We start from the raw sequence: 23,196 nt of genomic DNA, 5'->3' as shown, positions 1-23,196 counted from the left end.
CCATTGCCTCTGGGCTTCCCCACATTGTGAGTGTTCATACATTTGGGGTAGATTGCTTGTGTTATCATAGGAGCCAAAACTTGGAAAGAAGTTTGTTCTCCTCACCCAGTGAAGTGACAGTACTGACTTAAGATGGGAGGGACCTTGTGCTATAATCATCTTGAACTATTAATACTGTGTAACACTAACCATTAATAAACATGGTAGCAGAGAGGAAGTGTGAGTATTAAAGGGTGAGAAACCAAGTGGAAGAAAGCAAAACAAACTAGAAGTGTAAGACAAAGTACATATAAACTTTTAATGAATTAACTTTACAAAAGACAATGGCATCAAAACATTTGACACGTTTGTACAAAACTGGTCCTGCAGTGTGAGGACTGTCTCCAGGAAAGAATGCCAACAAGGTGCCCCCGACGTGTCACTGCCTATGAGATGCAACTGGTGAAACATCCAAACTGTGTATGGCGGAACAGAATCAAGTTATTTACAAATACTGTATATTGTAATATCAGGCTAGTGGATGCTATTAGGGAGGCTACCGCATTTTTCCAGAAAACACCATGCATCAGAAAATATTACGCACCCCTAGCTTTATTGCCTTATGATTTTTTTGTGTTGTTTATTACAACCATTTTCTTTTAGTCCCTTCTGTATCAGTCCCTTCGTTTTCAGTCTCTTTCTCAATCCCTGATTCTTTTCTTCTTGCTTTGGAGCAACAACCCAAATGGCAATATAGTCTTCCAGTCCTATAGCACACATCACAACTGTCCTGGAATATAAGAATACTGAGGTGTGTAATGATGGACCATGGGACTATTCTGCAGCCATATTAAAATAAGTGCCACATATCAGAAAATAACACGCATGTTCATGTTAAGGGCCAAAATGGAGTAAAAAAGTGCGTGATACTTTCCTGAAAATATGCTATAGTTGACACCTACAAATATTCTTCAGGATGTCACATTTCCTTGTGAAAGGGATCTTGTCATTTCAGTATGTACAAAATAGGTCTTCAGTTCTCCTTTGCCTTTTACATTTATTATTCCTCTGCAAGTGCTCATATACCCGAGTGTTTGCAAGATGTTGTTTGTCTCCTCTGTAACCTGAAACACAATACAGTGGTTTTGTTTATTCTTTTAAATAATGAGCCCAGATAGAGAAAAGAAAAATATTCTCTTAGCATTTAGCACAGAAAGTCAGTCCTGAGTGCTCATGATGTTGTCATGATGTTTGTAAGATATTGAAGAGGCTCCATTTTTAATCTTGAGCACCTGCTGACTCAGGGTCTCCATAACTGGACTTAAGTGCATAATGCTGTAAATATCACAAATATTGTGACTAGGTTTGAAAACAAAGGCCCTACATATATATAAGCGAGGGTAACTATTGCCTCAGCTAAAGGACAACACTCCACAGACATTTTTCAGACATTCAAGAGTTATCTGTCCTTTCAGCACAGCCTTGCTTCCATTGATTCCTATAAGTACTTTGGTTATATGAATGGTGTGACAGTAAGGTGTTAGCATCACTGGTCATGGCTTTACGACCTAGTGTGAACAGCTCCTATTCCTCACTCTGCATGTCACCCTCAATTGTGTGCTGCGCTTTGTCAGAGTACTTTAGGATTAACCCTCGTTGATTAAAGGCTGCTGGATAACCTGAACTGTGATGGGCTGCGTACTTTTCTTTGGAGCATGAACAAATGTTTGCCAGCCACTAGTTTGAAACCAAAGTTATTCTCAATTTTTCCATAAGAAAATATTATTGTTGTTGTTGATGTTTTTATTATTGTTATAGTGAGTAGGAGCTCTAGGTGTGGTTCAACACCTCACTGTGCTACACAACATAGAAAAGGAAGAAAAAGGTGGTTCCTGGATGTTAAAATGGTTTCCAACCAGCAAAACCTGGTAACTAACCCACTGCCTATAAAGGTCCCTGAATACATTGTTATTAATCTACAGGTCCCAGATGCTAACTTGATGCAAATGGCTTAGTGGCCGTGTCTACTTGAGATGCTACATCACTGCAGCAACAAGCTACAGCGATGTAGCTCATCACTATGGCAATGTAGCGTTGGCAGGCATGAACTGTGACGCTGATGCTAGAGCACAGTAGCAATGAGCTATTGCGCAGTAGCTCCTTGGTGCTTCATAGAAGGGTCAGAAACAACCCATAGGCTGCTAGGGCTGTGCAGTAACATTGGTTACTGCACAATCAACTAGATTATTGTGCAGTAACCACTGTGCAACTGGGTGCATGTGTAGATGCCCGGTGAGCTGAATTCTGGGTGCATTTACACATGAAATTAATATAAAGCAATAAGCTCGAGTACATATTGCACCAGAGTTTATTGCTCCTGGGCACTGTATTTACATGTGTGCCCAGGACTCTAATACATTGAGCTGGGATGGCCAGGGAGCACTAGGGTGGCCCACTGCAGCACTTCTGGTTTCTCCGAACCCCTGTGGCCTGGGGCAAAGCAGCCTGCACAGCCTAGTCTCCATGGCTCAGGGGCATAACAGGCTGTGCGGGGCTGTGTGGGGCCTGCCTCCCTGTCCTGTGGGGCCTGCGGGAAGGGTGGCAATGTGGTGGGAGGGGCGGAGGGATGCCTCAGATGCAGCGGGAGAAGCGGCGGCCGGGGCCACTCAATTAACTGGTTTATTTTGTTATCCAGCATCCCACATTCCCGGGGGGATGCTGGATAACAGCTTTTACTGTACTAATGTAAGGTGGAGTTTATTAGTTTACTGTGACCTAATAGGGCCACATATGTAGATGCAGAGACTTTACTGTGGAGCTAATTAGGCAGCTCTGCAGGAAATGTCTCATATAGATGTGCCCTCTGGCCGCGTCCAGATGTGCAGGGGCATGTACCTGCAGCAGCACAAACAATGGTACAAATTTGTGTCACTACTTTGTGCTGCAGTGCATGCCCCTGTGGACATGTTTTGCTGTGGGACACTAAGTCCCACTTTGGACAAACAGCCTTGCCCAGCTCCTCCTGGCTCCCAGTTTGCTGGAGCAGCCAGGGCACAAATGAAGGAATGGAGAAACTCCTGCTAGCAGCCAGAGCATCTCCCTGGACGACCAAGCCTCTGTTTGTTCCAGAACATGCTATTGTAGCGTGTGCTGTGTCACTTTTTTTCTAGGGTTGTTTTTTTGCTACCAGGAAACTGGTAGCAAGTTTTGCCCCTGCACTGCAAATTGGAGCATGTGGCATACTTTAATGTTCCCTGCGTGTGGTTTTTGGAACCACAAAGTGCACATGCCTGCATGTGGGGACACAGCCTCTGTGTACAATAAAACACATTTAACTTTCTTTCCCTTTTTTGGAACACTGGGCATCAGAAGTGCCCTGCAGAGACAGTGCTGCTTCTACCTGATCATTTTTTTAAATTCATGAAATCCAAATGTGTGCTTTCTTTGTGACAGCATCTCTTGTTGGACAGCATTCAAAGCTCTTCACAATTTTCTCCACTGTGTTTTCCTCCTTTGTCAAGGCAGAATTTGATTCCCTTGGGAAAGGTTAGAATGGAAGTAGCAAACAGTCCTGCTCTTTTGCTTTACTGAAATGTCTTTGAATTAGAGTGACCATATGTCCTGGGCTGGCTGGGATAGTCCTGGATTTTGGAGGCTGGTCCCAGCTAGCCAGTAAAAATTAAAATGAGCATCCCAAGCACAGGGCACAGAGGCAGAGCAGCAGGAGCTGTGAAATAGAAAGCCTTTGCAGAGAGCAAAATTGCCCTAAAATAGGTTAGCTTGATTAGTGGAATGACCATTAACACTAATTGCTACCTCACAGGTGATTATTAATAACTGTGAAGTAAAGAACACTGGGCACATCTACACATGCACATTTACTGTGCAGTAACTGGAATTACTGCACAGTACAGATGTGCATCTAAACATACATGCCAGTACTGCACTGTAAATATGGTGACTTATGCTGATTTGAGCGTAAGTTTGATGCCTGCATCATGCAGGCATCAAATTTACAACCGATTAGTTACTGCACACATGTAGATGCATGTATAGATGCCTCAAAGTACAGTAACACAGCATTATTGTGCTTTAATGCCTGCATGAGTAGACATGCCCACTGGGTCATTAGTGGGCCATTGACTCCATGTAGCCGGCAAAGGTGGGGGGGTCAGTGTCCCAAATTTCACATTGTTTCATATGGTCACCCTATTTTGAATCCTGATTCTTCTGCAAGGTGCATAAGCAGCTGCTTTTCTACTCTCTAATGTGAGTTGGTGGGGATATTCTTTCATTGATTCTCTTATTCAATAAACTTGCAGGCCATGCTTCCAAAACTGAAGGAACAAGTTTAAACAGTAACACGAAAAAAAGAGATACCTGTATCTTATCTAGAATGCCTGTGCTGTCCATCCTGCTAGCCACATTTACTGTGTTACCCCAAATGTCGTACTGTGGTTTTTGAGCTCCAATGACTCCGGCTATTACAGGTCCATGGTTAATGCCTGAAAAGTAGCACACATTTTTCATTAATATAAAAGCTGCTCCAAGTAAGCAACAAGTAGTGCAGTTGGCCAAATAACCAGTAAATGGCATGCCAGTATTTATTATATTTGAATATAAATTCCATCTGTTAGTCCATTTCATTATATTTCACAGAAAGCCTCTTAGGTCTATTTTTTCCACAAGTTTCTTAATAAGTCACTACTGCCATCATTACACATTGTGAGAAAGGCATTTTAGAGAGACCATCTATTTTTGATTAAACAGGTGTACCAGAATTTCCTACTATTCCTAATTTTAATTAATGGGATTCCCCTTCTCTATAAACAAATGCTGACTGAATCAAGCTGTATTTACAGTTCACTCTGCTTTTGAAATATGAAGTAGACTACTGTGCTCTTGGATGCTTTCAATCTTTTCAGTGGGTGCTCTTTTATTTATAGGATTGACCTAGACTGTTTAGATTAATCCATAAATCTACACGATTCCACTCATACCTTCAGTGTGTTGTAACAATGTTAGGAGACTCTCTTGAGAGCTGAATAAGATAATACAGAGCCTCCCCAAGACACCTTGGGCATCTCAATCCTGCAGTAATTCTGAGATCCTGAGGTCACTGAGAATGGGGGAAGGAGACTTTGATAATAGGGAAAGCAGCAGGAAGAGAAAGAGTGCATTTTCAATAACTAAAGAGCAACTCACAAAGATAGTCTTATGGACCCAGAGGAACAAACTTCCACCTTTACTTTCCTTCGTGCAAAAATGAAGTTTATTTTCTACCTATGAGGACTTTTTACCATCTTTAATTTTCCCTGAGCCTGAGGAAGGGCGTGTGCACCCAAAAGCTTGCAGAAGAAGATACTTTTTTTGATCTCTTAGTTGGTCTAATAAAAAGTATCATCTCTGAACCAAGAGTTCTAGAGTTTTGCATTTCTTCTTACCATAATGACTGCATTTCATTACAATATAAGAGCCAGTTCCTGTCCAGAGGGGGGAAACTACTATGGATCAAGGGCAGTTTGTAATGCAACAAATATACTCCAGACTATGGATTATATAATTAAAAAGAATAAACCAAACTAAACTCCAAGCATGAGATTGGTACCTCAGTAATGAATCAGGTTTTTGTTATATACAGCCCCTATCTTAACATATACATTAGAACCTTGAAGAAAAGCACCCCACATTTGTAAAAGCATCATGCAACAAAAATGTCAGTGTGACAGTAATGTAGGTAAGCTCATCTAGCCTGGAAAAAAACAGTGGTCAAAACGTAGTGGCACAGGCTATAAACTTGCCTGTGGCACAGGCTATAAACCTGTGGTGGCACAGGCTATAAACCAGGCTATAAACCTGCCAGAGTTTCTGAAGGAAGATGCTGTTGCCATATAACCTAGGCAATAGCAAAAATCCCATACAATAGGAGGCAAGTTCCATAAAGCTCAACTTTGCAGCACCTAAACATTACGTGCCCTGCTGCTTAAGGGAATTCATGTCCCTGACTCAGATACCTGGCTCCCTATACATTACATAGGGAAAAAGAGGCCGCTCGAATGGGATCCACAAAAGCCAGCGTCTTGTGAGGCCTCAGCTAATGGGCGACTGGTAGGGGAGGCAAGGGGGGGCACATGCCCCCAGCCCCAAGAGGGCCATCCCCACTGCCAATGGCTTCTGTGGGTGCTTACCAGCTCCATCCCCACTGGCATCTGCAGGTGTCCCCCCAGACTCAAGAGGCACCAGTCGCTCATGCCTAAGCTGAAGGCCTAAGGGTCAAGCCCCTCTCTGTGCATGGCATTCAATGTCTAATTGCATATCTGGAAGACTGAGATTCCGATTCAAACCCCTTCTCTAGCTGGGTGCACTTGAACCCACATCTCTTACTTCCAAGGAAATCCTGTAGTTTGGAGTGGTGTGCTCTTTATCTTTGCTCTTCACGTTATTCCACTGTGTAATAATACTTAAATATTTGTTGGAGCAGGGGCTGGGATACAGGTGTTCCATTTTTAGACAAATACCCTGACATTGAGTTATACTGTCACTCAGTATCTCATCTTCTTCCTTTTGCCCAAGGCCAGTTAGTTATTCCATAGAAAGTGAAACAGGTTTAATAGGAAGGATGGAAAACAGCCCTCCCCAGAGTATCCTATTGCTCTGTAATTAGGATGCACCTTTGTGAGATGGACACTGTGAGTTTGAATTGTCTGGAAACCTAACAGGAACTGAACCCAGGTCTCCCCTATCCTGGAAGAGTGCTCTAGCCACTCCTCCTCCATTCTGAAAGAAAGCCATGGCCTCTGCATTCTGCATGGATCCTGATTTCCTCGAGGTGCCTTGAACAAGATGAGGGAACCTGGAGCTTGGAGGCTAGTGTTTGGATATGTATAAACATGTCCCAAAAGAGTTCTGAAGGCACCTGGGGAACTCATGTCTAAAACTGAAGGACAGCATGTGGGCATTTCCAAGCTTGATAGCAGCTCGTTAGGGTTCTTCAGGATCATAATTTTGGCCCTGAGGACTAACATCAGAGTCGGGTTTGACTTAAGCGCCTAAATCCTTTTGTGGACCTAGCCCTTAGGAAATGTACATGCCCACAGGGTTAGGTGTCAGGCTTCAGCCAAATGGAGGCTTGAGGATCTCAGTGTTGGACTTTATTGGTGGAAATGGAAGTCAAGTGCCTAAATCCCTTTATGGATTTGTGTTCTGTTCCTTTGCTTCTGAGTATATTCCTTTAACAATTTTCTGAGAAGCTTTGCTAGATTGACGTCAAAAGGCAAAACCCCCTGTATCAGGCATAATAGCCAAAGCAGACCCGCTCCCTTGTTTTTTATTACTTCAGGTCTGCCAGATGTAATCCCTTGGAGACATGATTTACGGAGAAGGTAACTGACACCTCTGAAACTGAAAACACCTAAATACTTTAGACGAACGGCAGGCAAAGTCTGGCCTGTGGGCTGGATCAGGCCCGTGGCAGCTCTGCCCTGGCTCCGGCCCACGCTGTCACCCACCTGCAAGATCCCAGCCCTGGCTTCAGAGCAGCTCCCCGCTCATTCACGTGCCCTGCCAGTGCTGCTGGGCTGGTCTCCATTGAAACCCAGACCCTGTGCTGTCAGGCACTGTCACTGCTGGGGTCTCCATGGAAACCAGCTGCAGCGACACAAGCACGGACCGCTGTTAACATTAGCACAAAACAGCTAGAGGGGGAATGTCAGGATCCGGTTCTGACCCCCTAACCCTGGGACCAAGGATGAGCTCAGCCCTCCACTAGGCCAAAGAAGAATGACAAGGCAAGGGGCCCTACTAGGCAAAGGCCTTCCACCACTGGCCCCTGATTGCCCTGGGGCTCCCAGCCCCAGATTGGGTCCTCCTGCCTATGTAAGTCTTCCTGTTTCCTGGGGGACCCGTCTGGACAAAAAGGCTCCTGTTGCTCTTGCACTGCCCTGTTGTTTCCTTGCCTCCGGGTCCTGCTTCTAGATCTGATCACTCATTGCTGACCCTACTTGGACTCTGACCTCTGCCTCTGCTTCACATCTTGGGTTGTTGAAATGTGGCTCTCACAGGTATCTAACCTGGCTTGCTCCCTGACCTTACTCTGCATTTTGGCCCTGGCTTGGTTTCTGACCCCCTGACGTTGACCCTGGCCACCCTTGGGATCTTTGGCTAAGGGTTTGTATGAATTCATCAGTCAGATTGCCTAAACCTAGATGTGAGATAGGGAAGCTCAAAATCCAAAATAGCTTACCTTGCTTTCATGTTCGTGTGCATCATCACTGCAAGAGCTTTGCTATGATACACACAGAAAAAGCACAAAACCAATATTTCAGCCAAATTCTGTGCCTGCTGAACGTGACTTTGTGCCACCTGTGATGAGTTTTGTGAGTTTTTTTAACTTTTTCACACCATCGCCATCCCCACTTAAGCAAAGAGGTGTAACTTTTATGGACTATAAAGCACACAGTGTAGGAGTCACCAGGAAACACCACTTTTCTTTTTTCCAAAAGAAAAACTTTGTCCTGTCATTTCACCCCCAGTTAAATCTGCTTTGCTGTAATCAGGCTGCAGGTTTAATGCTCATGAGCTGTTTTTCATCACACACAGCTCCACTGCCTTAATTCTGTTGTTTGAACTGAGCCATTAATGGTACTGGTGGTTTCCACTTCATACAGAAACCTCGTAATTCTCCATCTTTTGATCAACTCATTATTATCTTACTTAATGGAGGAGAGATGGAGAAACTTCATCACTGTATCATTATTCATTTTAGCTGTGGCGTATGATATAAAGAATATTAGCGAAGGATGTTTTAGGCATACATCAATACAACACGCTGAGCTAATGGCAAACTTTCGCCATTGGGTGGCACTGTGAACTAAACATGAGAGCAGAAGCAGTAGGAAGAATAAGAACTGCACAGCAAGAAAAAGACTAGAAAGGTGGCTAACTTCTGTCTAATTAGAAACCAGATACTTCAGACATGTTCACAGGATAGATTTATAGGTTTCCAATATTCATACACTGCTTACATTTCACACTTTTTGAATTACATGTTGCATTAAAAACTATTGAGCCTTATTGCAAGGAAATTAAAACCTTGGAACACATGGGACTCTGCCAACAGGAACTCATTTTTTTGTGTTTATCTGGTTCACTGATGATAACTCTGAATTTTTAGAATGTGTCATGATACGTTCAAAGAAGGAGATAGAAACCGATGTATAAGTGATATTCTAAAACAGAACTGACTTACAGATCTTTACACATTAGCAATTTGGCACCTCAAGTGTTATCAGGAGAAGTGGACAATATATCACCAGTTCTGCCTCGGCTTCAAATGTCTGTGACCCTCTGTAAGCAAAGCCCAGTGTTTTTGAAATGAAAGGATCAGAAGTTTCTTTTTTTCTGGTACGTTGGATTTAAAGCCAGAGAATTAGATATGTACATATTTTAGAAAAAACAGATTAGAGCACTACTGGTCTTTGTATTAGTTTAAAAAAATGCCAGGAAAGGATTAAATGAGTGGTTACCACTGTATTAGGAAATAGGACTCTGTTCCTGCACACTAGGCAAAGAGCGGGATTTTTATGCATTTGTCTTTGGATTTTTTGCATTGACTTTCAGAGACTTGTCCTCGCTTAGTTATGTGCTTTTTGAAAATTCCCCTCAAATTTTCTTTTTGCCTCTTCTGCCACTGTAGTTTTGAATAGTTTTAAATATTTACAAATATTTAGAAAAAAAGAGCATAGGTTTATCATAAAAACAATGCAGGAACATAGGCAATTTTTTTTCAAAACAGCTTCTACTTGTGAATCCCTCAGTTCTTGGATGTAAACTTGAGAGAAACAGCTTCAGCTGTAAGTCACATCACTGGCAATATCACTGATTCTCCCTTCACACAGGGAAAAGCTGCTGCTTTACTTTTAGCTAGGTATTACCAGTATTTTGATGTATTAATATTTCAAAATGACTTCTCCCTTACTGAATTTTCTTATAAATACCTTGTGCTACATACCTACTCGTAACTTGAAGTCATTGAATGAATGCTTGTTTATGACATCCAGCTTTGCCACTAAGGCAAATGCAAACTCCACCATAGTTCCAATGTGCAGGTACTGTCGTTCTGGCTCCTAAATTTAAACAAGCATACAAACAAGAATTCACATAACTAGAATCATCAAAGCATTTTCTTTAATCTCAGTCAATAGAGATATAAATACATGAAAAACAGAATAAACAGAATGAACAAAATGCTAAGCTCTTCAATATATAGTCATACAACAGAAACAATTATGCTATGGTAGGTAGTACTTGCTGGTAGAAACAGTCTGGTTTTACTTATGTGATAAGGCATAATATGTCCAGGGTAGGCTGGTGTGTGTGCAAATGAAATCCTCTCCTATGTAGATATTTATAAACTATATTAAACTATATTAAGCCAGATGTAAAACATCTTTGAGTTTGATAATTATCTTCTATTTTATGAGTATAACTGGTTTTAGTAAATCCAGTATATACAGGTAAAACACTTGTTAATGAACGGTGTGCCTGTTAGAGATTCCAGGTCATCACGCTGAGATAATGAGCTACCCCATTTGGATTCCCTTCCTGGTCCTCCAATCATGTCTTTCCATCTGCTCCTGAGTGAGTGTGGGGCACTTTAATTATAGTGGTCCTTGGGAGCCACTCTAATTAAAGCGCCTGCAGCATCCTGTGTATTCAGGATCCCACACTTCAAAATGGTGCTGGGGACGCTTTAACTAAAGTTTGTTCAACAAGCTTTAAAGTGCTCCCACTGCCATTTTTAAGTACCAGGACACTTAACACACAAGATGCTGAGCCTGCAGGCTAATTAGCACACACCATCAGACTTGATTAACTAAGGCTGCTCTGACATGTGCTAATTAGCATGCATTGGAGCAGGCATTGGGCACATGTATAGGTGCCCCAAGTTTCTAGATTCAGTCATCTACTGGGCATTATCGGCACTTAGACACCTGGAGGAATTCTACTCTTGGACATGAAAACTATTCCTGCATGTGTGAACTAATAGATATGGATTCTGACTGCAGAATAAATTGGTGTGAGAGAGTATGTGTTTACTCCCTTCTTTTCACCAAGTAACAGAGTAGCTGGGGCACTTGCCTAGGAGGCTAGAGGACCTGGGTTCTAGGTCAACCTGCCTCAGAGAGCATTTAAACCTAGGTACCTTTGACTTCCTAACACAACACTTTAACTATCACATCACTGGTCAGCCATTACCCAGTTTTTTTTCCAGTGGTTCTTTTGGAGTTGGACCCCGGGTAGCCATCAGAAGGGTATTTGGTAGCTAAAAGTAAGAAATCAAACCAGGGCTATATGGCTCAGTGCTGTGGTTACTGGCCTGAAAGGGAGAGGTCTCTGGCTTCTAGCCTAGATCCTTGCTCCCAGTGGGACAAAAGCTTCCTCCTGTACCTCCATCCTTTTTTCAATGATTATGTTAGTGGCTTAGCTTCAAAAGCACTGAAGAAAGCAATGAATAATGGTTGAAATGGGGTGTGGTGGTTGGAAAGTGAGGCTGGAGATAAGAAGTCCAGTTCTCCTCTGGGTGACGGAAGACTAGTACTCTAGTCTCTGCCCTGTGGGCACACTCAGGACCTTTCCTCACTCCTATGGGTAAGTCTGGTAGTCATAGATTGTGGCTGACTCTATTTTTTAGGTGTTCAAAGCTGCTACACATCCATTAGGAGCACACACATAAAATATGGTATACATGCTCAGCCTACACAACTATATATTTGGCCATGAGTGCAAGGCTACTCGTCAAGAATACTTGTCAGCCCCAGCACAGTACTGGCTGCCTCTCTTGCTGGGGCTCTGTGCTATGCCTGCACAGCTGGGGTAGTGAAGGCAGCAAGCTCCAGCACGGGGCTTCCCGCACTGTGAGTGTGGGAACTGCAAGTGTGCAGCATGTGGTGTGGAGCCCCGGTGTTAGAGATAGCCAGGAAAGCTGTGCTCCCCCCTCTCCCCCCGATGCAGTCCTGGCCAGAGCCATGCCCCACTGGACACCTGCGCCAGACATGAGCACACTGAGCTCCCCACCTGCTGCTGCTGCCAGCAGTGGGGGCTGCATGCCATGGGGGGAGTGTGTGTGGGGGGTCCCTACACCCCTCCCCTCCCTCCCACACTCACACCCTACCCCCACAACTCCCATCAACATAGACATATACCCCAACATACTCTATGCCCCCGCACATACAGCCACACCCTCTCACAACCCCCCCACATTCCCACACCCAATACACACACACACCACCATACACACCCCACCACCCTCAGCCACACCCCACCATACATGCACAATATAAGAGGAAGATTTTGTTTGTGAGTTATTATGCAATCCCTTCTATATACAGTACACAATCACAAGTCATGAGAAATATTTTTTGCAATAAAATTAAAATATATTATAGTAGGTGTTTGACTTCTAGTGTAAGATTTGTTTTTTTTCTGGGTCTAAGATGGCAACCCCCCCTTCCCAAAAGGAGTATTTGTGGGGGGTAGGAGGGGTCAGCAAGGAGAGGGACTTCTGGTAGCAAAGATCAAGGTTTGGGGGTAGGACTTCCAGTCCCAATGTGGAGACCAGGGGGTGGGGCAACTGTCAAGGGGCAGGGTTACCTATGTGGCCCCTGACAGCTCACCAAAATTTGTTAAGAGGCCCTCCACCTAAAATAATTGCCTGCCCCTGGCATAGAAAGTGGCAGTACTGGCTTTTCACTCCAGTAACACAAACCCAACCTTGTAGGAATCGTATTTGGCTGGGAAAATAGATGAGTCTCCATGTTCATTTTTTCTTTCACATTTGTGATTAGCCTGCCAACACAGAAGCAGGCCAATCAATGCTGATTCTGATGGTGATCTGAAATGGACATTTCTTCAGTACCAAATAGACTGAAGCTGTGTGCACACATTCAAATAGTCTGGGAGAATTCTCCCAAGTTTGTTCTCCTGGTGGAAAAACTTACCCAGAGCTGCAAGTACAGACATTTGAATGCTGTGGCCCTGAAGAGTAGAGAACTTGCAGTGCTGACACTGTGCAGCTGGGGGTGGGGGTGGGGAAGAGGGGGTAGGGGAGGAGAGGAGGGGGCTATGTATAAATCTCAGCTTGCTCTGCAGGCTCTCTTAGTCTGTCTAATGACAGATGGCAGCAGTGCATAGGGTAGCCCTGATTGGCTGACCTAAACTGCCTATGGTCAACTCGTGTTTCTCTGCAGCACAGTGTGGGGATTGTGAAGGGGGCATGTTTTGCTCTCTGCTGGAGCAGCAGAGTCTGGTAAGTGACACACAGCCCCCTTGGCAGTGGGAGGTAGATGCTGGAGGATTGTGCTCTCTTCTGAGAGAAGACACCATGTACAGACATTCACTGTCTGAGATAAAACTCCCCTTGCAGTGATTTAACGCTGGTTATTCCCTGTTTATTTTTCTTTTGAAGCAGTCATTTTTACTTGGGGGGGGGGGGGGGAGGGAGGGAGGGAGGGAAGCCTGAACATGTGTACACTTGTGGTTTCTCCTGGAGAGAGCAGCAACTCTCTCAGGAGAAACTGAACATCTGTATAAGGATTAACAGTATAACTACTCAGTTCAAAGAGGCACTGAACAGTTCTTTAGACGTGATTTAAATTCTCTCTCTAGTTCTATTATTGTTTTTGTTGCTGCTGTTTTTGGCTGCATCACATCATCCATCAACCAAGAGACTTTCTTTGATGGCAGCCATCGGTCATGCGGATCATTGTTTTGCCCGTTTATATTTGTATGTCTAGCCTTGGTAGTCTTATAAACTTGCTGGGTAGAGGGGAGGAATCTTTAAGTTAACATAGAAATGTTTTTAATTCTTGTAGGTAATCAGTGTGGGGATGACAAGACAGATATTAAAGTCAGGAACTTTGTTGCACATTTTCATAAATAAAATAGGAGCATTTGCTGCCAAGTGGTGAGCAAATATCAACTCTTTCACATAGACTGAATAAAGTTCTAGCAAGCTCAATGACTGAAGGCAATATACATAAACCAATTACTGTTAAATAGAGCAGTGAGGGCTAACCTTTTTTGGCAGGTGTACCACATATTAGCCCCATACCCTTCCTGAGTGTCACTGATCTCCTTTCCCTTCCAAATCTGCTTCAATGCTTTCTCCTTCCTGCTCTGTTGCTCTGTGCTGCCTGCCTGCTCCCCAATCTGCCATGTGCCCCACACACAGGCTGCTCATGCCACTTGTGACATCCATGTCTCAAGTTGGCCACCTCTGAAATAGAAAATGCTTTGCATTTCTATCCATATAAGAATACCAGAACTCTTTACAGTCATGGGTTACTTAAATGCACAGTGCTTTTCTTATACTCTTCTGTAAAATAGGTATATTTAAGTTACAAGGTCAAATAATTCGACCAAACTCAGACAATGAGTAAAATTCAATCCCAGCAGTACTACATCACAGTCTCTTCTCTTTCCACGAGAAAAATTTCTTCCTCTCTGAAAAAAAGATTATTATTGGCAGGCATTAATGGATAAACAGTTATTCTTATTGAGCTCCACTGAAATTTAGTTTCCAATAGTAATGGAAAACATGACTGAAGTAGCCTGTTGCACTCAGAGCACAAAAATTACATTCCATGATTTACTAACAGTGATTTAACTCAGGTCACAAGCTGCTAAATGATTATTATACAAGTAAATATTAGCAGAGTGTAAAAAAATATTTAGCAAAAATATTCAAGTGTTGTTGCAGAACAGGAAATCAATTTATTCAAAGAAAAGCTACTGAGAAGAAAACCTACTGAATTTGTTTCATATCAATCAGGTTACTGAAAATTGTCTGGAATATGACATTTCATTGTTTTACGTGTATGCTAGGAGACCGGTGGCCTGTTGGTCTTCAGCATTAGTGCCTTGGTTTAAATGTGTCACAGATGTCTCAACTAGGCCTGGATACTACTGTGTATGTTAAGCGGGTTTAAGTACCTAGGTTCAATTCCATTCCATCCTGCTTTAATCACTGAAAAAACTGTTAACCCAAAAGGTGGGTCCTCCTCATTCTGGCTGCTTTTTTACAACTCAGTGGCTGTGTCTTTAGTATAAACAAGTACTAAATGTCAGTGCGGTAACCAGAGTTACTACGCAGTAACGCTGAGGAACAGCTCTTTTGTGATGCTGACTGTGCAATAGCTTGTGACTACTGTGCAGTAGCATTGCATCACACTTCCTACCACGCGACGCTACTGAGCAATAGTCATGGGCTACTGCACAGTCAGCATTTTGTATAGACTTAGCCAGTGATAAGGGTCAGATGATGCATCTTACAAAAGTAGATGTATTAATTATATTTAGGGACTTGAACAGGGTGGAATAGGCTCACACATAGACACTTGAGCCAAATCAGTTAAGTCTGATAGTGCATTCAACCAGGTTTATCTCAAACTGGTTTCAGCCATTTTGAAACTAGTTTTCCATTCTGTCACAGGTTTAAACCAGTTTCTGATCACTTAAACTGGTTTATGTGTAATGTGTGTCCCTAGCCAAGATGGAATAGGATCTAGGCCTTACTGTTCAGTGACAAGCAGCATCAATGTTCAAGACCAACCGAATGGCATGCAATTTTTTTTAAATGATATGGCTCTCATTAATGCTGGTGTCAGCAGCTTATGTGAATGTTGTGAATCCTGATGTTCAATAGTACCAGCAGGAGAATCATGCCTATGGTATTTGTATGAATAGGGACTGTGAAGCACCCATTAGTTCTGGAAAAGAGGTAGTGAACTAAAGTGAAAAACTGTTGAGACAGCAAGTGCAGCCTACTGTAGCTAAATTTTGTCATACACTCTATACAGTACTGTTAATTAACAGGGTACTGGACTTCCTTTGGACTGGGTTTCCCTTCTGGCTACCTTTATATTTATTTATTATGTTAATATTTGTCCTGAAACTGCATACATTTTTATGTGCTGGAATGATTTACAATACTTACCCGGCCACACAATTTTGAAAAAGATGTGGGAAAATATGAAATCTTAATTTTTTCATACATATAAAGTTTGTTTTCTTTTACTGTGGCTGCTAAAGTACTCGTTCTGTTTGTAATTCACATTCAGGTACTGGTCACAAGGAAACAGTGGCAATATGGAGCTCAGTGTAGGTCAATAGCCCATGACCCCGGGAAGACTTTGCAACTTGGGCTGAAACCCTGAGCTGGCCTGGCTCTGCTGTCCTCAGGACCTGATCAAACTATTTTAAACCTAGTCTGAGTTTTGAGTATATCTTATACACTGTGATCAGTCACAACTTTGACTACAGTGTGGAGCAATTCAGAGATATTTGCTGTGCAGTTACAGTGCATTTCAATCTCAACTTCAGCTATCATTATCCAGGCCACCAATCACTATGGTTGGTCTAGGATAGTGATCATTCAAGTTCATAGACACGCAGACAACAGAATTAGTTATAACCTGTCGAAGTCACTTTGTCCCTTCTCAGGTATGCAGAAAGAAAGTCCAGAATCTCAATGGATGCGTCTACATGAGTGCTTTAGTGCATAATAGCCGATTTTACTGCACATGAAGCATCACTTAAAAACCGTGCACATTCATTACTGTACATTAAGGCAACTTAATGCTCATTTGTTTAGTACCTCAAATTGGAAGTACTAAATTTAATGTGCATTAGGAAAAGTGCGTCAATGCACGTGTCGATGTGTCCAGTGGTAATTAAGAATTAGACCCACATGGATGCTCGAGGAGTAGTTAAGTGCCAAAATGCCATTTTAGGCATTTCAAATCCTGCTCAGCTTATGTCTTATCTTGTAGGTGCCCAAATCTGCAGTAATTTCCAAAATTAATATTCCCCATATGTCCAAAGTTCTGCTTCAGGTTAAACCTAGAAGTGCCTTGGTCTTCCCAGGTTTTGTTGGCTTTGGCAAACCAGGTACTCCTTCACCTGTCTCACCTGCAAAAACACGCATGCAGTCTCAGAGTACACATTCTGGAGTTAACTGAGAAAAACTGAGGAGAGGCTGGGCTTCCCTCCTAATAGCTCAGTGTTTTCAACACTCATGAAAGCTGTAGTAAGTCTACCTGCAGGAACTTCGATCCACATTTCCCAAGACAGTGACCCAAACATCAGAATACCCCATATTCTAAGGTAGCAAGGAGGAGCTTTCACACCCCCTGACCTGAGATACTCTAATTTAAATACTGAATCCCTCCAAGTGGAAGAATTTCAACAGGAACAAATGATGCCCAAAGGAATACTATAACCTGGGTGGTCAGGAGACTCTTGAGAGATGGGTATTCAAATTCTCTCAGGCAGTGGAGTGGTTTGAGCATGGGTCTCTTACATCCTGGGTTAGTGTGCTAACCACTGAGCTTTCGGTGAAGATGGGGCACAACCACTGGTGCCACCTTCCTAAGCTATCTTTTGGAAGAAAGGATTTTTCAACAAGGGCAGATCTAGGATTGTGAAAAGGGAGGTATGTCCCATGTTGCACTCTGATGACCAGGAGGAGGCAGCCTACCAAAGGAGTGCCAAGTGCCTCACCCCGGGCCTGAGCAGAGAACCAGGCTCAGGCTCCCTGCTGAGGAAGAGGGCAGCAGCCCCTTCCCAGACCTGCAATGAGAGGTTGGGGAGACCCCTGTTCTCTCCTGCTGCCCCTTCCCCTCAGTCATGCAGGGAGCCATGCCAACACCATCACTTCCCCTACCCACTCACCACCCCAATGAGAAGCCAGGTGCCTCCTTCGTAAACCTAAGGCAGGAATTGAAGGAGGGTGTGAGCACACCACTACATTCCTCCTGGATTTACTTCTGTTCTTCAGTCCTTCAAAGAAAGTGGTAGGTGCCTAACTGAAGAAAAGCTTCACGGCTAAGAATTCAGAAAGTTGTAAGATGCCTGTCTCTGTCCTAGTCAGCTCCTTAGGTGACCAAAATACTTCCCCATCATTCCTAGCAACATTAGGTAGCTCTTAGGCAGTTAGCTTGCTTCTGAGGATCCTTTCCTGGAAAACTTAACTCTCTCTCTGCAGTATATGGGGAGCCTAAATGCTTAATCTGGGGCTGAGGCAGTAGAGTGGCTGAGTTAGATGTTCAGAAGGCAGGGTAAATTTGCACCTTAGAGACTTATTAAATCTGAGATGCATAGCATAAACTTTCATAAGATGTGACAGATGAAGTAAGCTGAAGTAAGATTTAGTTAGTCTATCAGGTTCAAATTTACCCTACTTTCTTTCTGACTTCAGACTATCATGGCTACTGACCTCTCTCTGAGTTGGACATTGCAATATTAAGAATAAAGAGAACAAAGAGCAACAATCAATTATATCAATGTGAAAGAAAAAGTGGGACTTACCACTAGGAAATGTGATATAAACATTTTGTGTACCTGCTCCTATGTTAATGTAAGTGGAGCTACATTTCTGCAATTTCACACTTGTTTTATACAGATTTAAAGTTTAGTGGTTTAGGTACATGAACACTACCATATGAGTGAGCAAACAAAACATTTAAACTGAACTGATGCCACCAATGGACAAATACATGAGAATTGATATACTTAAAAATGGTATAATTGGTCATTTGTCCACACCTTGAGTCTTACAATACCAAAGTATCTACGAAGAGATGGGCCTAAGTGCTCAAAGTCTAGCACCTTTGATTTTGTGTGGACTCTTACATTTCAAAATATACACCAAGTCATTTGTAACTAAATATACTTGAGTTACCATGGACAAGGGCCATCAATAGTGTATTGCACAGTCTGATAATGAACACTACTTTTCAAAAAGGTGCAAAATAAAGTCCTGAGAGGCTGAATAACTTGCCCAAATTCATACAGCAAGATCTGTGGCTAAATGAAGAATAAGCCCCAAATCTCTTGAATTCCAGGATCTGTATATAATTCATAAGATAAACTGCTTCCTAGGAATGTTAGTTTTATTAAACATCAATTTCCCTCTCTCTCCAGATCCTCAGTGTACCATATCTCTGTTGTCCCCCCATACCCCTGCATTTTAAACAGCAGGCTAATCTCAAGTGTTTACCTTTTGTTCTGGTGGACTATAATTCAGGTGTTAATTGTTTCAGGCTAGAAGGATTGTGGATTTTGCAGGAACTGATTAATCCTAAACAAAGCATGTGTTGATTTGCGACTACTATCTCTTTGTCCCTGATCTGTACTATTCTAAAGGCTATACCATAAGTTAGGCTTCTACTCAGAACCTGAGAAGTGTCTTGATGTGCAGAATTCTTTTAATTTGCATGTCTATTTGCCTGCATTTTTTGGCCTTGCCATAGAAAATAACCTAAAAATGAAAGGATCTGGATAGAAAGCTCACCCTTAGGCTACCTTAAGTATGTGCGTGATATAGGTTGCCCCTCCCATCCCCCTTGAAACGCATGCTAGAATACATTAGCTTTTGATGTTTTTAATAGACTCTCTGAATCAAAATACTTCCCCTGAGAAATTTTTGACAGTAATAGAGACTGGTGGCTTTCCAATTAAATGCATATTTAGACAGTGAAAATGCAAATATGTCATTTCCATATTATAATGAGCAATTGCTCACAGAGGCTACTGGACAATAAATATGTACAACCCTGTCCAGAAACTTACAGTCTATGCTGTTAGGACAGATTTTAACTGCAACACATGGAATACCAACAAATATATATTTAAGTTCTTGCAATTGTGACAGTGACTTAGCAAGCCACTTATATATCTTTGCTGTACCTGACTGTGTTCTTGGTTGGGTGTAGCACTCAGTCCTGTAGCAGCCATGTACGTGCTTCCAATAGTCTTGATCTTTTCAACTCCACTGAATTTTGGCTTAGACAACAGCTGTGAAGGAACAGCAGTTATTCAGGTATTTGAACCGGCAATGTTTGGTAGCTAAACATCTTAACATCAGTCTTAAGTCCAAATTCTCACCCATGTCTTCTATCTCTTGTTGAAATAAATAATTTGAGCACATTCTGTCCAGGGTAATTCAATAGAAGTTGTCTTGTATTTATATAATATGACCTTCAAAAGGAGAACGGTCCATTTCATACACAGTGTTTAGTGTACTAAATACTTAATGCAAAATGTTTGTGAAATGGCACTTATTGAAAGAGTCATGCACCCATTAGTTTTTCTTTTGTCCCCCGTGAAATGTTAACACACAGAAAGGGGTCCTTTCTGTCCAAGTATAATATTCTTGGAACCAAGAAAATTAATTTGGTAAACATGGGCCCAATCCTGCCCTGTGACACATGCAGCATTCTGGAAGTCACTGGGATTTTCATGCATCAGATGAGTCCTATTTATGTCATTCTAGCCAACAGGGAAGCCTTACAATGCAATCTGAAAGTGAATGCTCTGATTAGTGTCTACATGAGCTGGTAAAAACCGTGTCTGGGGATTCCATGTTTATTGTCTCATGCATTTCAGATTTGCTTGGTTTCACAATAAAAATTCCTTCTATACCTGCAGGCCTTGCAAATTTAGCCTGTGCTCTGTGAATCATACTGTGTTCCTTCTGGCTCACAAATCTTTATCAGTAATAAAGTTTCTGTAAGACAAATACTCCTCTCAATCAGACCTGAGCAACTGCACTGCCTACAAATTCTGTCATTAATTACACACACAGCATCTGCCTGCAGTTTAGGGAACAGGTTGCTTTAAAAACCTATGCATTCTTATTAGTTAAGTGTTTATATACCAGGCAGAAATATGTAGACTCATACAGACCTGATGCAGCTGCAAGGTTTTAAGTGAAACAGGATGAGGTAACTAATTCTAGACACTTGTTACTTGAACACTGAGGCAGGTGTCTGAGAAGCAGTGTGTGTGTCCTGTAGATAGCTAAAGAGCCAAATTCCTTCCTGTCGCAGGAAGAGCTCATTGCACTGGGTCATAGGCATATACCAGATTAACATCTGGTCCATTACACATACAAATCCCTTGGTTCTCCCCCATTAGTCCCCTTCAGAGTCTCTATAGGAACCAGCTACTTAAAAACCTCTGGCCCAATTTCCCTTTACCCTCCCGCTCAAATGTGTTCACTTTCTGTTTCCTCCTTGAGGGCCCTCATTACCCATCTGTTGCTGCTATCAGTACATACATCATCAAAGTCAGCGATGATCTCATTCAACAGTCTGAGGCATTCCAAACCTTCCTTATTCACATCAGATTCTGTGTAAAATTCCTTGAAATCCGGAATAGAGGCAAACATGACACAGACACAGTCATATGACTGATGATATAGATCCTGCCCATAAGAAAATAACAGAATGAAAGAGCTGTCAAACAAAGCCCTAAATAAGACATTCACCAATAGCATATAATATAAGGTATTGAAAACGGATGATGAGTTAGAGGGGAGTGATCCTAGCAGTAGCCTAGGAATGCACATGCTGGAACCTGAAGCTAATGTCTTTTAATACCCTGAAGTATATCATCCAATCCCCTGAAGTATATATACAAAGACAGATATTTATCTTCCATCAACAGTACTCCTTTAATACAAGTCAATGTCCACAGGAGTCTTGTATTCTTTTTTCCCTTCTTCCTTTCAGTCTCTGACAGCTCCCTTCTGATTCAGTTGATGTTAAGCTTCTGTGTTTCTTCATCTCTGTATAATAATTCACCCCCTCTTTTTCCTCAGAATTCTGCATAATATAAATCTCACTATCTTCTTCTCATTTCTGCTTTTAAATTTTAAATGTATTCCAAATTTGTTCTTAAGTGTTATCTACTTTACTTTTTTTCAATATTCAAAAAAGTTTCTCAATTTTTCTTGTGTGGAGGCAGGGGAGGATTCTTTTCTCAGCAAATTCCAAGAATGTCCACCAAATTTCTAAGCAAGCACCTTTTTGTCTTTTGTCCCTGTAGAATACTGACTTGATGGCTAAGTACAGACAGTCAACAAGCCCAAGGCTGAATCAGTTCAATCTTCACAGGTTAGTCTGAACTGCATAGACTGAACAAATAAGCAACTGAACAGACATTCACTTTTAATTCCAGAAATGCAGCCGTGTGCTTGCAGTGGCTGAGGTCAGAAGCCGGGGGGCACTAAACCATGCCCCCCTGCTCAGCTGGAGCAGACAGCTTGGGCCAAGGCTAGCCCATGCACCCTGCCATTGGGGAGGAGGGTTTTCAGGGAAGATACAAACCCTTCAAGGATGCTGGGGGACTATGAGTTAACTTGAATCTGGAGGGAATATAGGACAGAAGTTCAATAAACTGATTTAACATAAATCAGCTAAGTCTGATAGTACATCCATCCAGGTTTATCTTAAAATGGTTTCAGCCATTTTTGAAAGCAGTTTATGTGCACTAAACTTCTGTTGTGTTACAGATTTGAACCAGTTTCCAATTACTTATACTGGTTTATGCATACTTTCTGTCCATACTCAATAGTACAACTTTTCCATTATTCAAATTTCCCACACTTTTTCAAACCAGTCAGTGACCTCAGAGGTGTTACTTATCTTTCAGGCTTTTGCAACTGTAATTCTTGCAGCCTCTAGAAGATGAGTGACCATTTCCTGATGACTCTTAGGCCCCTGGCAGACATTACACTTAAGACAGGATTAACCAGTTCATTGAATATTAAAGTGTAACCCAACCAAACATCCAGGCAATTAATGGCATGACAAAAAGTGAAATAGCCTCAAAATTATTACATGTTAAAAATCGACATGTGGCAAGGTGGCTCAAATGGGCCCCAGTACAATCCCTGCCAGTTGATGATCACCTGATCCTTGGTAGCACCAGGACTATACTAGGCAGCTCTGGCACGGTCGCAGTCCAGCCAATGATCAACTGATCACTGGCTGGCTCCAGGGGCTCAAAAGGGCCCAGTGGGCCCCCAGAGCCAGCCAACAATCAGCTGATTGTTAGCCAACTTTGCCAGTGCAGAGGGAGCCTGGGATCATGATCCCAGGCTCCCCTTGTACTGATAAGTAGGGCATGATTGGGGTCTGATCCCTGATCCCAAAATCATGCTTCCTGCCATGTATGTGTGGCATGGCAGGAGCCATAACTGTTGGGATTGCAAATCAGATTCCATCACACCTTTAAATGAATGTCTGCCAGTGGCCTTAAGTTGTAGAGTTCTCGGGAAGGTTCCCGAGAATCCTATATTTCTTTCTATTTTTCTATCTGTTTATATTTCAGTAAAGGGAATCCTTTATTTCTTCTTTTTTGTGTTTGCTATAA

General features: G+C 42.4%; 1 protein-coding gene across 2 annotated transcripts in view; it reads right to left on the bottom strand.

Annotated features, from left to right (window-relative positions):
• Positions 1-274: 274 nt before the first annotated feature.
• ADCY2 (adenylate cyclase 2) overlaps positions 275-23,196 on the bottom strand; it is a 430,081-nt gene continuing 407,159 nt past the window's right edge. For both annotated transcript variants that reach the window (XM_006274493.3, XM_019491125.2), the window contains 5 exons: positions 21,098-21,244; positions 19,726-19,833; positions 9,989-10,103; positions 4,360-4,484; positions 275-1,103 (listed from right to left, as the gene is read on the bottom strand). In XM_006274493.3, the coding sequence (XP_006274555.2) occupies positions 951-1,103; positions 4,360-4,484; positions 9,989-10,103; positions 19,726-19,833; positions 21,098-21,244 (648 nt within the window). In that variant the 3' untranslated portion in view covers positions 275-950. The remainder of the gene's footprint in view (positions 1,104-4,359; positions 4,485-9,988; positions 10,104-19,725; positions 19,834-21,097; positions 21,245-23,196) is intronic.

The sequence above is a fragment of the Alligator mississippiensis genome, chromosome 3, assembly GCF_030867095.1.
Source record: "Alligator mississippiensis isolate rAllMis1 chromosome 3, rAllMis1, whole genome shotgun sequence".
NCBI lineage: Eukaryota > Metazoa > Chordata > Crocodylia > Alligatoridae > Alligator > Alligator mississippiensis.
This window is presented reverse-complemented; position numbering and strand designations above follow the sequence as displayed.